The 16,928-nt window shown below is 41.6% G+C and overlaps 1 protein-coding gene across 1 annotated transcript in view; it reads left to right on the plus strand.

Annotated features, from left to right (window-relative positions):
• Positions 1-2,773: 2,773 nt before the first annotated feature.
• Positions 2,774-16,928, plus strand: part of TGFBR2 (transforming growth factor beta receptor 2) — a 59,429-nt gene continuing 45,274 nt past the window's right edge. Inside the window, exon 1 of the mRNA XM_060248824.1 lies at positions 2,774-3,081. Coding sequence (XP_060104807.1) covers positions 3,006-3,081 — 76 coding nt within the window. The 5' untranslated portion in view covers positions 2,774-3,005. The remainder of the gene's footprint in view (positions 3,082-16,928) is intronic.

The raw sequence follows: 16,928 nt of genomic DNA on the forward strand, positions 1-16,928 counted from the left end.
AATGCCCAGGAACACTGAGGAGTTCCCGACATTACTGGCTTAGGGCCAACTCCATATTTGGCTATAGCCACAGGATTTTCCTAATGACTGAACAAAGGTCAGATTTGTCCTGAGCCTGTTTAGGGGTCAGGTGGCCAAATAGTTCTCCTCACTCCTAAGTCAGTCCCTCTTCTTACAGGATTATGATGGGTTCCTGGAGGAGCTGGAGATGGCATTTACCAACCTGGTGCAGTTGGAGAATGCCAATAGATGGATCTGCCATTTGTGATGGGCATGGTACTGTGCCAGCTTATGCTGCTGAGTTCCAGCTCTTGATGCAGGACCTAACCTGGAATGAGCCAGACCTGCTGGACAAATTTGTGAAGGACCTCACAGATAGGGTCCTGGATGACTTGGCCCATACCAAATGGCCTGCCACTCTCTGGGCATGGGTGGTGATAGGTCAACACGTTGACCACAGCCTGGAAGCCAAAAGTGGACCTGGGAAGAGTTGCTCTGGAAGGCAAAGCCCTGTGCCACCAGCAGTGGTGGGGGCAAGTGAAGATGTGCCCATGCAGTTGTTGGCAGCCTGGCTCTACTTGACACATGCAGAGAAAAACAGGAGGAGACCCCAGGGTCTTTGCCTGTACTATGGAGGTAATGGGCATTTTGCCAGCTCCTGTCCCAAGAATCGATGTCCTGAGGGTCCATTAAATGCTTGGCCTCTACTCACCATGGCCTACATGAACTGGGGCAAGCAACTGGATCCAGTAGGGGCCTCAACCCTGGAAATGGACAATTCCTTCTCCCCATAGAGCTGTTCCTGCCCAACAATCAATACTTGAAGATGCAGACAATGACCAACTCAGGCACTTCCCAGTGCTTCATGGATCTGGAGTTTGCCTGCCAGAACAGGATCTCTACCCAGCTCAAGGAAAGTATTGCCCTGGTGGAGGCCATTGACAGCCACCTGTTAGAATCAGGCCCTGTCACTAATGAGGCAGGCCTAATGCTGATCGGGAATGACTCTCCTTTGACTTGGTCCACATGCCTCGGTTCTCATTGGTTCACCTGAGTGGACATCAACACTCCCTACCCCCATTTATTTATGATTATTATTAAGAGCCATTCATAAGATGACTACCATGTGGTAGGTTCAATTTGCATTTCTGTTTTTCTGCAAAAAGTTAAGAGCATTTTCACACAGACTTCAGTTAGCTCTATCCCCCTCCCCATTCCATTCTGTGAACTACATAAACTATGTGCACTTTGAAAACGTGTGTATTTTTTGCTTTGTGTTATCTGTTCTGCATGTTTCTAATTTTGCAGAATTATTTGGGTTTAGTTAGTCACGAGAATGGCAGGGCCACTGAAGCCCACCCTCAATAACTAGAAATTTTATTCAGCTTCTTCTACAGCTTTTGGAGATTGCAGCAAGTACTGAACTATTTCAAGCATTTATCTGTAGCTCTAAGGATTAGAAACATGCTCCTTTAAACACAATTGAAAGAAGAGATTCTCAGAAAACTGAATTATGTGTCCACTACCATTTTATCTGCATTCTTGCAGACTGGCAGCAGGCATACAACCTGAGAGATTATTTAAATCAATTCATAATGCGCACATAAAACCTGCAAAGTACATTTACTGCACGTACATTTAGTGTACGTTTGAGACTTGGCCCATATTTTGTTCCATATTGATACTATTTACACAGACCCAAGCAGCTTGAAAGAAATTCAAAGGTTTTTTTCCATGTCACTTTTTGAACTAGGCCCACAGTACGCTCCACAAAAAGCTTTTGAGTGTCACTGGGGCCATGGCTCAGTGGCTGAGCATCAACTGTACATGCCAAAGGTCTCTGATCAGTCCTTGGCATCTCCAATAGATGATGTGAAATACCTTTGCCTGGGTTCTGGAGAGCTGCTGCCAGTCAGAGTGGATGAGCTGGCCTAGATAGACCAATAGACATTAAGGCAGTTTTATGCATTCAGGTAACATATGGCACATAAATACACCTAAAGCTGCCAACTCTGGGCTGGGAAATTCCTGAAGACTTGGGGGGGGGGGTGGCTGGAGAGGGGGGGACCTCAGTGGGGTACAGTGTCATAGCCATACCCTTCAAAGCAGCCATTGTCTCCATAGTCAAAGGTGGGGCTTTTTTTGAGCAGGAACGCAGTTCTGGCTGGCTTGGTGTCAGGGTGTATGGCCTAACATGCAAATAAGTTCCCGCTGGGCTGTTTCTACAAAAAAAAAAAAGGCCTCAGAGGATCAGTCATACATTCCATTCCAGTGATATGACTTTCCCAAGAATAAGTGGGTGGATTATGGGCAAGGTATCTACGTGTTGGGATGTGCTTGTTCAACCAACTGAGACGTGGGGCGGGGGGGGGGGGGGGAGTCCGAGTCCCATGGGACTTAAGCCTCCTGGACCTCATTGATTTAGCGTCAAGCAAACCCAGGCCCGCAAGTCTCACTCCCGTGTCCGCTTGCATGCACCGTGGGAAGCATCCCACTTCGTGTCATGCCCTTGCTTTGGGCGTTACAGAGAGTAGAGCAAAGCCGCCTGTCTGCGCGCGAACGGCCGTTGCCAGCATTTTCAGTTCATTTTTTGCAGCGCGTGAGGGACCCGAGGCGAGGGAGGTTGGCCCAAGGCCCGTGATTGACACGGAGCCGGGTGAGGAGGTTTCATGTTGAAGCCCAGCAAAGGGGGGGGAGGGGGAAGGAGGGCCGGCGGGCCAGAGAAGGAACTCCGGTAAGAGTTAAGAAAGTCCTGCCCAACTGTTTGCGAACTTTTAAGATTTCCTGTTTCCCCCTCAGGCAGGGCTGAAGCGAAGGGGAGTGAGTCACACGCACTTCCACAAGCAGCCGAGCTGCAGCCTCGGCCGGGGCCTCTCCGGCTCTCTCTCTCGCCGCCCCCCAAGAGCTTTGCCGCTCCCCGCTCGCCCCCCTCGGAAGAGCCCCGGCTCCCCCCACCCCACCCTCCGTGCCTTAGCGTCGCCGCTGGGCGGCAAAAGGGATTTACAATGAGCTGGCTTCCCAAGCCCGTTTTGTTGTGGGCTCTCCTCAACAGCACCGCTCACCCGCTGATCCGGGTCACAGGTAAGCCCCTCGCTCCATTTTAGCTCGGGCTCGGGCGGTGTTTCTCTGCAAAGGCTTTCCCTCCCAGCTCTTGGCACTCTCTTCCTCTTGCCCTCCCTGGGGACGGCGCTGCACCAAGGACCGGGGAGAAACTTTGGAGGATGTAAATGTGTTCCCACCACCACCCCTCCTCTGAGGGAGAGGGGGAAAGCGTCCCAACTCTGGAAAGTGGTTGGGGGGGGGCGGAGGAATAGCCCTCTCGTCCAAATGCTGGGCTGGCGTTGGGGAAGAGTCGCTCAGAAGCTTTAATCCTGGCCTTGGGTTATCTGGCAGAGAGCAGCCAGCAGCTGCTTCCCTTTGCAGCTGTTGCCACACCTGGCCCAGGGTGAGGTGCTGGGTGGGAAATGGTGGGTTGTGCCTGGCATCGCCGGGCTTGGCATTTGGGACACTTGGCCCTAGGATAAGGAACTATGTCATGTGCTAGTAGCTCCTAAGTCTTAATTCCCCTGAGAAAAAGAGATCTGATATTTCAGAACTTCACAGTTCCCTTAATTTTGCAAAAGTGACTGAGCAGCACTTCAGAGAACTCTTCTTTCAAGCCCTGCTACCTAAAGGGGTTTTATGGCCTGTTGGCAGCACCTGCAAATTGAACTTGCATGGAGCTGCATTTGTTATCTCTCTCTCTCTCTCTTTTTGTACATGGAAGCATGTTAAGCTCACAAACATGGGATGATAGTGTCAGCAAGGTGTGAAGCTTACTTTAAAAACTGATGACAAAAGCTGTATAATACCTTTTATATAGACCAGCTGTTATAACACAACAGAATATGTGGATTGGCTTTAAAAAAAGGTATTATGAGACTTCTGTATTTTGGGTTTTGTTGTGGACCAACCCGGCCCCCTAAGTCTTAAGAATGCTCATGTTAAGTGTGCTGTGATGTTGAAATCAGTGTTATAATGTATGACTCTATGTATGTTCTGTGTTGTTTATGTGTGAATTTCTGCATTCCTTTAATACTCATCTCTGCATACTGCTTCAAATGGAGAATTGATGAGCTAAGCCTTTTTACTGCCTACAGATGTGCTGGTTCTGAGTGCTGTGAACTTTCTTAAAGTCAATTCATAGTTTAACAATAGTCGCTGCATGAGAGAGGGCAGCATGGGATAGTTTTCTACCTGTTTTGTATCTCAGGATGTGCTGTATTATGTTAACTGCAAATTGATTTATTCAGCTAGTACTAAGATTTTGCTATGAGATTATGCACAGTTTGAAAAAATAAACTGCTGGAATATAGGGTTTTAGCTAAAAAGATAACAGCATAAGTCTCTCGATCCCTTAAATGGTACTACTCTTTCTCCTTTATCACTGGAATTCTATCTCTTAATATTTACTTCATGCCATCTCTTTCTCTTTTAGATCCCTCTTCAAAATCCACTTCAAACCTAAGAATGTGTAACTGCATTTCATAGTATTCATGCCTCATTCTAATCCTTTAGCTTCCTTTCACTGTAGAAATTTAGATTGTAAACTCTGTTGGGCAGAGACGTTTTGTCTCAATTTATGTCCATCTGTGTCAAATGCATGGATGAATCTGTAATAATACCAATGCCTAACTGTATATTTTGTAGATAGATCCAGGTGGACAGCCATGTTGGTCTGAAGCAGTAGAACAAAGTAGGAGTCCAGTAGCACCTTTAAGACCAACAAAGTTTTATTCAGAATGTAAACTTTCATGTGCATGCACACTTCGAAAGCTTACATTCTGAATAAAACTTTGTTGGCCTTAAAGGTGCTACTGGACTCCTACTTTGTTCTATTGCATATTTTGTAGTTACTTTCCTTTACTGTTATGAATACAACCAACCCCAAACACACACATATAAAAACAAAACTTCTGTATTATTATTGTCGACTTTCTATAAAGAAATTTAAAAGAAAACTGCTGAAAAACAGTAATATATTAAATACTAGTAGCCTATACTGATATTATCCATTAATCATTAAGTTTGCAATTGAAATGTGAAAGTTCTTATTTAAAAATAGTGTTTGGCTTGAATCATAGTCACACATCCTTTCTATCATTTAAAATTTGAATCCTGTAAATATTTGCATATCTGGGTAAAATGCAAAATGTTGTGGACCATGCATGTGGTTGCAGCTTAACTCTATTCACGTTCTATTCATATGATGATGAAATATTAATACTCTGTAGTGTAAGATTTGGTATAAACTTAATGCAGTAAATTGTGGTCAGTGACCAGAAGCAGTCCTGTACATTGTAGCTTTCTTTCTCCCACCTCTTTTCCTTTGCTACTTCTTATGCTTGCTGAAAGTTGTTTCTGAAGGTTGGGAGATCCCCCAGTGGGAATCAGCATGGTAACAAAGTGCTGTAGTTGGAAAGCAAAGTGGGTAACTTCCACTTGCAGGCAGCAAAATCTTCTCCTTTCATCATGCTGCTGTTTGCGTGCTGTGCTGGCCAGTGCTTTGGACACTAGCTTAATAAACATTAAATGAAATGTGGTGACCTTTTAAAATATGCTCATTTTTCTCTGGTTTTTATTTACTCTGAGATCTATTAGACCTAATAGGTTACATTTCAAATCACTTACTTTCCCTTTCCACTACTTCCCCTCACTTCACCCTGATGTACGGAATTAAGAAATGGATGGGGAAAAGCTAGGAAGCACTAAATTATTTTACAAAATTATGAGTACACCTTAATAACTGCATTGCAAAAATGCTTAGAAACCAAGGCACTTTTTTGAGCAGGAACGCGGTTCCAGCTGGCTTGAGGCCCAGGGGTGTGGCCTAATATGCAAATTAGTTCCTGCTGGGCTTTTCCTGGAAAAACCCCACCCCTCTGCAAAGCAATGATGCCATTAGGGGGTGTAGCTTAATATGCAAATCAGTTCCTGTTGGTCTTTTTCTACAAAAAAAGCCCTGTTAGAAACCATTTATTATAACAACAGTACGATTTCACTAATTTTTGAGATGGATAGTTAAGTACAAACACGTAGCTGATAAAATTTCCTGAAAGACCTTTAATATTTATGATAAGGTATACTGTGTTGCCCTGACCTGGGTGACCCAGGTTAAGCCAGTCTCCTCAGATCTTGGAAGCTAAGCAGGTAAATATTGGGATGGGAGACCACCAAGGGGATCCAGGGTTGCTACACAGAGTCAGGGAATGGCAAACCGTCTTTGAACATCTTGTGCCTTGAAAACTTTATGGCTCTTTCCACCCACTACCACCTTTCTGTGTTTTGAGTGAGCTGTAGACAAATGGCTTTTACTTAGAATATTAAATAGACTGTTTTCAAGGATAGTAAATATAGTGATTAAATCATTTAAAATGGTCTTTTGAACATATATGAACATATGAAGCTGCCTTATACTGAATCAGACTCTTGGTCCATCAAAGTCCGTATTGTCTTCTCAGACTGGCAGCAGCTCTCCAGGGTCTCAAGCTGAGGTTTTTCACACCTATTTGCCTGGACCCTTTTTTTGGAGATGCCGGCGATTGAACCTGGGACCTTCTGCTTCCCAAGTAGATGCTCTACCACTGAGCCACCGTCCCTCCCCTAAAGTACAGTGTTGCTGTTTTCTTTAAAGGCAGATATAAAGGCTACAGATCTGTGCACATAAGGGGTAACAGCAGGTTGGTTGTGTGTCTGTAGGCCTATGTGAAAATCCTTTGTTTTAAAACTTTACTGTATAAGCTATTCTTGATCAGTTCTAGGGGGCAGTCTCTATCTCCAGCTAAAATCATTTCTGAAAACTGCTTAAATTTGCAGTGGATCTTCGCTTGAATCTCTTGGTATTTTATAATTTCTCGTGTTCTTCCATATTTTCATACTGGAATTATACTCATACTGGATTTTTTTTTAACCTTAGGACAAAAAATACTACTTGCTGTGGCACAGAAAGGGAGAGAGAGTTTTGGGAACTTGTTCTGGCTCTTAAGTGTTTGTGTGCCTGTATCCAGTAATGCAAGCCAATTGTTACATTTTCTCCTCACCCCCTGTTTCCTCACAGAACAGTATGTCAGGCTGGGGGAGTAAAGGTGAAGCTGTTTAAAAAAAATTGCACTGGGCCCAGGAATGCTGTTATTATGGCCTTACCAACTGATGTCAGAGTCTAGGTGGACTTCTAGCCGTATATCTTTATTTGTCCTTTTATTGTACCACCTGTTATTGCTACCTGATGTCTGTATGGTGGCTTTGTGGTAACCGGATAACTAAACACCCTTGCTGCTGTATCAAATATACACATTCAGTTCCCAGGATCGTCAGCAAAACATTGAGAACTGATGCATTTTGCTGTTAGAGGATGAATGGGAAAGCATTTCTGAAATCTTAGTCTGTACATCCATATTTTAGCAATTTGAATATCTTGACTGTACTAAAACAACAGAACCTTTTTATTATTATTAAGGAAGGGTTGGGAATCACATTATTCTCCTTGAATCTTGCCTTGAAAGAGTTAAAAACTTGCACTTAGAAATATTTTCTACTACTGCGTAGTGAAATAAAAAAGTTGTTATATCTTATACCAAAGTATTAAAATTATGGACAAAAAATTGCATTGTTACATAGGGTTGCAAGGCATGCCTGGGAATCAACAGGAAACCCAGAGGGACAGTGACATAGGGGGCACGCAACAGTGTAGTGTCACTTCTGGGAAAACATGGAAGTGATATTACAAGTCTCTAGGAGTTTCTGGTAACTCTAGGGTAAAGCCATCGTTTCTGGCAATTCCTAGAGATAACTGGTTTCCCACAGAAGTTACATCTGGCCATTTAAAAAAAATTCTCCTGCCACCACGAGTGCCAGAGGTGAGGCATCCCCTGCCCCCAGCAAGGGCTGGTAGGCCTAGAACAGGGGTGGCCAAACTGTGGCTCGGGAGTCGCATGTGACTCTTTCACACATACTGTGTGGCTCTTGAAGCCACTACTGCCCCATTGGCTGACATGGAGAAGGCATTTCTTTCTTTAAATCACTCATCCAAGCTGAGCCAGCTGGCAGCTTTCTTTCCACCTCTCCCTCCCATCTGTTTGCCTTCCTTCCTTCCTTCCTTCCTTCCTTCCTTCCTTCCTTCCTTCCTTCCTTCCTTCCTTCCTTCCTTCCTTCCTTCCTTCCTTCCTTCCTTCCTTCCTTCCTTCCTTCCTTCCTTCCTTCCTTCCTTCCTTGTGGCTCTAAAACATCTAAAGTTCATGTCTTGTGGCTCTCAAACATGTGATGTTTATTCTATGTGGCTCTTACATTAAGCAAGTTTGGCTACCCCAGGCCTAGAACATAACTTCAAGATGTAGTTCTGAAAGATAGAGAGAGGAAGACCTACTTTGCTTTTTCAAGCAAAAGGTACTTTTTCACCTTCTCCAGTTTGTCTATTTTTCATTGTATTTTTATTTGGTTTCTGAACTAAAGGCCACTTCATATCATCATGGGAAGAAAAGTGGGATTTAAATAAGTAAATCTGCTTCCTTTCCCACAGAATGAAATGGTAGTAGCAATTAAATGCTAGGATTTACTTTTTGTGGGCTGAGTGGAGCACTACTACTTATAATAATATTTATAATAGTATGCATAACCATGATATTATTTTGGTTATTTAGAGTAAAATTGCTGTGTCAGTGCTAGTTACTTACAGTTTACTTAATATTTATTCAGAGCTCTAGTGAACATATAGTAGTTTGTTCTGATTCAGCTGCTTAGAACCAAATTCTTGGAAAGGCATGTTTTGTCTTGATTATTGTGAATGGGCTGCTTTACGTTAGGCATAAAGAGGTGCCAGGTATGTGTCAAGAGATTTAATCCTTTAATGGATACAGAAGTTTCCTGAATGGGTAATTAATCTACAGAGTGGATCAGATACCAGTGCGGGTAAAAGTAGTGTGGTAAAAGTAGCAGTTGCAGGAACTAGGCAAGGACAGAGTTTGCATCTGGAAGTAGGTGAAAAAAATATGTTTTTTTGAAGACAGCCCAAATTACTTTCTGGTTGTCTACTGAAGCGTTGGCCTCCAATATGTTATGCTGTAAATAATGCAAATACTGCAAAGACATCAAATGCTTCTAGTACTCTAATCCAAAGGAATGAAGAGATGGTGGCAGTGAAAAATTCTCCCTGGTCAAGGAAGTGGGAAGCATGTAATGCTGTTTTGTGCTGTTAAGGAAGAACTTTCAGTCAGTCTGTGGCTCAGAGACATCAGGAAGTTCCCTCAACACTCCCACCTTGCATCTGCCAAATCACCTATTTTTAGTTTTTAGTATGCTTCCTTGGGATGAAGAGTTACTTCTCACCTCTGTAGAAGAGACTGGAGGCATTCCAAGTGGGGGCACTCCATTGCCTGAGAGATCAGAAGGCATCCTGAGGTAATAGACTCCAGCAGTTCCTAGAAGAAAGCACTTATAATGACTGATAATGATAGGAAGTGTATTTTGAGCTTGGTGCAGATATATGTTGTGAATTGACACATAGCATATTGAAGCCAATGAATTATTTTAGCCTTGGTAAGGATCTTCAGCTTGCCTGAGTGACCTGCCTCCATTGTTCAAGACTGTCTATCAATGGTATTGGAAACAAAATGAAATCCATCAGAACATCTTTTGGATGAATTTGGTGTTAGAAGATATATGTGCAGAGGGTGGAGTTCTTAAATTTATATAGATTGGGTTGAGCTAATGTCACCTAAAGATAGGATGGCCAAGAAGAACCGTTTCTAATACTGTTTTCTGACGTTTATTATTAGCGACACATAAGAAGAGGGATGGGTTTCATTGTCTCATTTCTGTATTCTGTTTTAGGCCATATGCACTAATAAAATTGTTGATCACTGCTTTAGAAAAACAGTATAACAGCACTGGGTCCTAAAGAGGTGGCGGTGGTGTTTTGCTCCTTGAGAGGGTGAAATCATTCTAAGGTGATTATACCACATAATTTTCCTGTGCATTGTCAGCAGCTGCCACCACAAGACAAGGATTTGCACTCCCTTTGTGGTCACACCTACCACCCTGTGTCAGAATTCCAAGGTGCCTGCTGGCTCAAAAGCTTGGGGAGATCGCTGATCTAGATTCACTGTCTGCTGATCTGCATTGCAGCACAAAATCTGCTTGAATCTGTGCACGTTGATGAAGATTCTCTAGTAAAAATATTTCTTATAACAAGATTGTTTCAAATATGCTTGTTGGTATTCTAGTGCAGGATAAATTGCAGAAGACAGTGGGGAGTGTTTTTCACAAGTAAATCAAGCCTGAATGGACTACAAATTGGAAGCAGACAATACAAAATTGTGCATGCATAGTGATCGGACTGTTTCAGTTTCTTTTTAATTTTTTAAAAAAATTATTAAATAAGAGAGAGGAAGGAATCAGTTTTAAATAATCTCTCTTTTCGGAAGACATTCCGTTAACTAGTGTTTTTATAAATTGTTGATGTTTAGAAAATGTTTGGACTAAGAACATAAGAACATAAGAGAAGCCATGTTGGATCAGGCCAACGGCCCATCAAGTCCAACACTCTGTGTCACACAGTGGCAAAAAATGTTATATACACACATACACTGTGGCTAATAGCCACTGGTGGACCTGTGCTCCATACACTGTGGCTAATAGCCACTGATGGACCTGTGCTCCATATTTTTATCTAAACCCCTCTTGAAGGTGGCTATACTTGTGGCCGCCACCACCTCCTGTGGCAGTGAATTCCACATGTTAATCACCCTTTGGGTGAAGAAGTACTTCCTTTTATCCGTCTTAACCTGTCTGCTCAGCAATTTCATCGAATGCCCACGAGTTCTTGTATTGTGAGAAAGGGAGAAAAGTAAAAGGACTAAGATCAGATATTGAGCTCTTTAAAAAAAAGAAAAAGGTAGTCCCCTGCGCAAGCACCAGTCATTTCCGACTCTGGGGTGATGTTGCTTTCATAACATTTTCATGGCAGACTTTTTTACGAGGTAGTTTGTCATTGCCATCCCCAGTCATCTACACTTTTCCCCGAGCAAGCTGGGGTGCTCATTTTACCGACCTCGGAAGAATGGAAGACTGAGTCAACCTGAGCCGGCTACCTGAAACCAGCTTCTGCTGGGATTGAACTCAGGTCATGAGCTGAGGGCTTCGACTGCAGTACTGCAGCTCTACCGCTCTGTGCCATGGGGCTCTTGCATTGAGCTCCTTACAAACTGATAAAATTTACAACAACAAAATGCTTTATTATAGCACTTCCCCCAGTTTAAGGGGTACATATCTTTTGACTTTTTAAAATAGCTGCATTAAAGAAACTACTGCAGTTAGAATGCTTTCCCCATCTTGTCTGGTCCATTTAAATGTACCTTGAGTACAGCACAGAATTGCTGTAAGTTTGCACTTTTGATGCTGCTTGTAGACATAAATTATTGCCAAGCCTAGTAATTTTGCCTTTACTTATGGAAGAACTATTAATTAGCACTGAATGACTAACTGAACAAGGGAGAAACTGAAATCATCTTGTCATATTCCAGGCACCTCAGAAAGATGCTAAAACCTAAGGGGTAGTTTCCCAGGTGAGTTTGTCTCTTCTCCCACCCAGAGTAGCAGCATGTCTATACTTTAAATTCCTGCAAACTGTAATTCCCCACTGTTTAGCAGGATCAGGATGTCATCACAATATAATGGCTTAAAGACTTGCATGCAGTACTACATGTTTTGGCTACCAGGTACTTCATAGGTAGGGTTTCCAGGAAGGCTCCTGGAGATTTGGGGACAGTGCCTGGAGAGGGAAGGGGGCTCAACAAGGATGTAATCCCATAGTGCTCACTCCACAGCTGCCATTTCATCCAGGAGAATTGATCTCTGTGATCTGGAGATCTGCTGTCATTCTGGAAGAACTCAGAGCTTGTAACCCTGTGCATAGTTAGTTCAAAGGAGCAGGGGTTTCTAAAAAGTGTGCTTGCAAATCTATAGAGTATCTGAAGGCAAAATTGTGCATGCTTACTACTAGGCCACCTACCATTTTGTTTCTAATGATAGGTATTGTGCAGCCATTAAAATGTGAGTGACACATTTAAAAGTGTCTTGTGAAAGGCCTTTGACACTATTCTTGGACTGGAGCTACTCTGAGTAATCAAAATTTTCCCTCCTTCGTGTGTCTGGTGAATATCTGGAGTGATTACCTGGAATTTTTCTGCAAACACAACATTAATTAATTCAAAATGTAAACAGAAAGGACTTAGAACATTTGAAGAGGGAAAGGAACGTAAGCCTCCTGTGTTTTAGTTTATGCCAAAAGCAAGATTCTACAGAAAGACAGACATTTTTAACATTTCTCAAATGCAAAACTTTGTAGCCCGCAAACATCTGAAATATCCTTTCAGGGGGCTCGTTAGCAGCTTGGCTTAACTATTTGTTATTCCTGAGAATTGAGTTTAAATATGAGTATATAGATCTGAAAGGAGTCTGGTATTTGGTAGCTCATGCTCATTTAAAAGGGATACTTTGGCTTTCCAAAGGAGCTTTAAACAGTAATCTGGTATAGAAAAGATAACATGCATAACCGGAGGACTCCACTTATTGTGTTTGAGAGATATCCAGGTTTCTGGTGAGAAGCAATGGACTTTAATTTGTCAAGGGGCCTGCATTTGTAACTTACGGCAAATTGGAGTTCCAATAAATCAGGAACTGTTGGATCAGGCTCTGCGCACTGCAGGGGAAAGAAGCCACAGGAGCAAGGTGAATGTGTCAGTGTACCAAACAGTGGTTGTGCCCAACATCAACAAGACCTCTGTTTAATGAGAGTTTGTTGTGACATCTGAATGTAGCCTATACAGTCTTCTTGGAGGAAATTGTTTCACGGTCTGCTGGAATTGACAGACACAGTCTACAACAGGCCACAGTCATATATTGTTCCAGTTTTTTACCTCCCATTGTGATACCTTTATTTGTCAGCAGTTCTTCTTTTTAATGTCTCTCCCAAGAAGCTTTAATACCAGCATGCTTGGAGCATTTTCTTACCATGTAGACATAGTCAGGAAACAAACTATTGGGATGTTTTGGTCTTTATGTTATTGGCAGCTGTGTGACTTTATAACACAAACCTATTGCTCAACAAGCTGTGTTAAAAGGAAATAAAGCACAGCTGTGCAGGATGGTAGAGTAGGGGTTAGTGCTCACAGAGAAGACCACCATTCCTTATAACTTGTAGAAGAAAGTTATACTAGCCCCAGGAGGTTATTTTTCAAAAAAATATATTGCATATTGTATTTGTATGTTTTCTAAGTAGAATTGTGCACCAACCTAAATGTACAGAACAAATGATAGATTTACAAGTGACGCATTCAAAAAAATAGTATGTTTACTGTTGAGCTTTTAATTTAACTTGGCAGTGTTTGTTTGTTTGTTTTTAAACGCTAATAGTTTTCATCCAGATATGTTGCTGAAAGACATAAGAGAATGTCCAGAAACTTAATTTAATTATGATCCTAATTACATGTTGAAAGCACTTGGGCTTCAGATATAGGAGCCATCTTCAGATCTATTTCTTCTTATCTTTTGTGCAGTGAATCATTAGCTATTGGAACGGTTTGGTTGGCTCAACAGCTGTTCCAGGTGGCTACCACTTTCCTCCAGAGTCTGAATAATACCAGCTACTAGGGAAAGGGTGTCAAACATGCGACCCGAGGGGCAAATCAGACCCCTGGAGGGCTTCTATCAGGCCCCCGAGCAACTGACTGTCATCTACTTCCTTCTCCCTCTCTCTTGCTTCCTTCTGCATCACAGCAGGCTTGCTCAGTCACACAGGACCTATAGAGCAAAATCTACTTCATTCTATCCAGATCTTTTCTGAAGTGAGGCTTCCAGAACAGCACATAGTACTTGGGTAGAAAGTTAATAAATGGGGGAAAAATATTTATGTGAATGGGAAAATGTGTGAGAAGGCATGGTGGATATTTATCTGGTATAGCCTAAAGAGAAAAAATGATGCCAAGTTTGTCATTGTGTGAAGTGTTCCAACATATTTGCACTAGAGAGTTTAACATTTTGAGAGTTTTATTTCATTTTTATTTTTGAAAAAGTAATTTTAAACTGATTTCTCTTGTTACAATTTTTGTTAAACAGATATCTATCTATGCACATGTCTATATACACATCTATATACACATACATATATATGTGTATATACACACATGCAAATACAGTGTCTATATTACTCTAAAGGTAAAGGTAGTCCCCTGTGCAAGCACCAGTCATTTTCGACTCTGGGGTGACGTTGCTTTTACAATGTTTTCACAGCAGACTTTTTACGGGGTGGTTTGCCATTGCCTTTCCCAGTAATCTACACTGTCCTCCCAGCTAGCTGGGTCCTCATTTTACCGCTCGGAAGGATGGAAGGCTGAGTCAACCTGGAGCTGGCTACCTGAACTAGCTTCCGCTGGGATCAAACTCAGGTCATTGTTAATAATATTTTGTGTTTTGAAGGTAGCTCAAAATATAGCAGGCTATAATTTTATTATGAGAAGACAAGAATCACTGGGGAACAATAATGTTAAGAAAAGTTGAAGGTAGTAGGAAGATCCAAAATGAGAATAGGATTGACTCAACAAAGGAAGCCACAGCCCTTAGTTTGCAAGAACTGAGCAAGGCTGTCAACAATAGAACGTTTTGGAGGTCATTAATTCATAGGGTCATGATAAATCGGAAATGACTTAAGGGCACTTAAAATGCACACAGTTTTATTTAAGACATTTGATAGCCATTAATGTGTCAAGGTTCTTTTTTATTTTGTAATATGAATTTACATCAAGACTGTATTCAGGTATTGTATATAAATCTGCATGTCATGAAAATGAACTTGCTTTACTCTGGGCTTGTATGCTCTCTCTCTTGTGCTAATAGCCATGACTTGTAATTGTGATGTCTGAATTTGGAGGCAGTAACAATGCAGGATTTGTTTGTTACCAACAAATTGAGGTTCTATACCATAACTTAACCCGGATTTAGAACCTTTGTCCCTAGACTAGAAACACCTACCGGTTAGTCAAAGTACCCAAATTATGTTACAACTGCCGGCAGTTTGATCTTCTTAGACTTAAACCAGGATTTTTTTCAATCTCTGCTCTGCTGCAAAGTGAGGAAGGAGAGGAGAAAGGCGTCTGGAAGCTCAGGAGGAAGCCAACACTGTTATCACCACCACTAACAAATTTCAGTTTGTTTGTAAAATCTGAAAACAATCCTAATGTTGTTCATTCAGGTAATTAAAGACCTTCATTTTATTATTCAAGATCTGTTTCCTTCTGTTCTGGCGTACAGTGTTGGACTGGATGGGCCATTGGCCTGATCCAGCATGGCTTCTCTTACGTTCTTATCATTAAAAAGACTTTTAATTTTTTCAATCCAGCAATCCTTCTTTAGTATGCAGTTTTTTGCCATAACTATTCTTTCTCTTGTTAGTTTAAGTTCTTGTACCTTTTTCTGTTGCCTTTCCTGTATACTTCCTTAATTTAAAAGAAATCTGGGCCATTGATTTGACCCACCATTACTCAGGATCTAATCCGTTTGTGAGTCCTGTCCAATTAGTTGGGCCCAATTGTTCAAGAATTAAAAAAAGAAAGTAGGATCTCCAATTTTTGGGACCACTTGAGCAGTGTTTGACACAGAATCTTGCTGGGCATTGCAAGTTCAGTATGTATGTCTCCATCTAGGCTACCTTTTCGCCATTAGTGATTCTGAATCTGGGGAGAGAGTGAGAGTTTGGAGTATGTGTCACTAATGTAACCAGTTTAGTGTGACAGGCTTGTGGGCTCTGATACCATCACACAACGACTTCGCAAGTCTTTGCAGCTCTAATATTTCAAAACATGTGCAATGGTGTATTGAGTTGTGAGCTGGTCATGTGATGAAGCCTTTAAACTGTTGCTTCCCAGAAGATTTGGCGCTTACTGATTCCAGTAACTCAAATATTGGCGTGCTATAAAAGGGTAGAATGGAAGCAAAAAGAAAATGGATGCAGGAGAATAAAAGAGAAACATTTAATTACTGAGAAGATTTTGTGTGTGGTAGCCTGAAAGATGTCATTTAACTGGAGATATTTATAAAGGCCACAGCAAAGCTGGATGAAAACTGCTTTATTTATGGCCAAGTATACTTCTGCTTTGGAAAACTAACTTCATGGATTCATACTTTAGATAAGACTGCTATGAATTCAACTGTGTTGAGCTTCCACTTTGTAGGCATTCTATCAAGGGACTGGGAGTGAAAATTAATACTACATATAATAGTAAATAGGGAGCATATGTTGTATTTTCCATAAATGAAAGTGGAAAAAGGCAATTCACTCAGGATTTGAGGGGCAATAATCAATGCATTATTGTTCATCTACATATTCTAATTGCTTATCATTACAAACTTTTTAAAAACCATGTTTGTGAATGTTCTGTTCTTAGATGGAAAATTTGACTGGGCCTTAGTTGATGGTCCAAAGTTACCACATCATTTGTTAATGAGAAATTTACATTTGAATAGGGTTCTAAATATGAATAGTAATTTTGAGTACTGGTACACATATTCATGTAGACATTGGACAGAGTATAAATATAAGCTGAAAATAGTTGAAAACATAATTATGACAAACATTACAGAATACATAAGCACTGACTAGTCAGTTCTCTGACAAAGGCAACTAAATGTAATAAGCCAGTGTCCTCTCTTCAGCATGGATCTGAACAGCTGGAAACCAGGTTTTCCAGGAATTGTTTGATTTTCAACAGCAAGTGTATTCTGGTTTTAAGTAATGCCAACTTGTAACCCTTTATTGTAATGAAAATCAAGTGTTTGGTCACCTAGATGTCAAACATATGTTGCATCCCTCCTGAACAAGACTAGCTGTGTGTGCGTGCATG

Source organism: Heteronotia binoei, chromosome 10, assembly GCF_032191835.1.
Source record: "Heteronotia binoei isolate CCM8104 ecotype False Entrance Well chromosome 10, APGP_CSIRO_Hbin_v1, whole genome shotgun sequence".
Taxonomy (NCBI): Eukaryota; Metazoa; Chordata; class Lepidosauria; order Squamata; family Gekkonidae; genus Heteronotia; species Heteronotia binoei.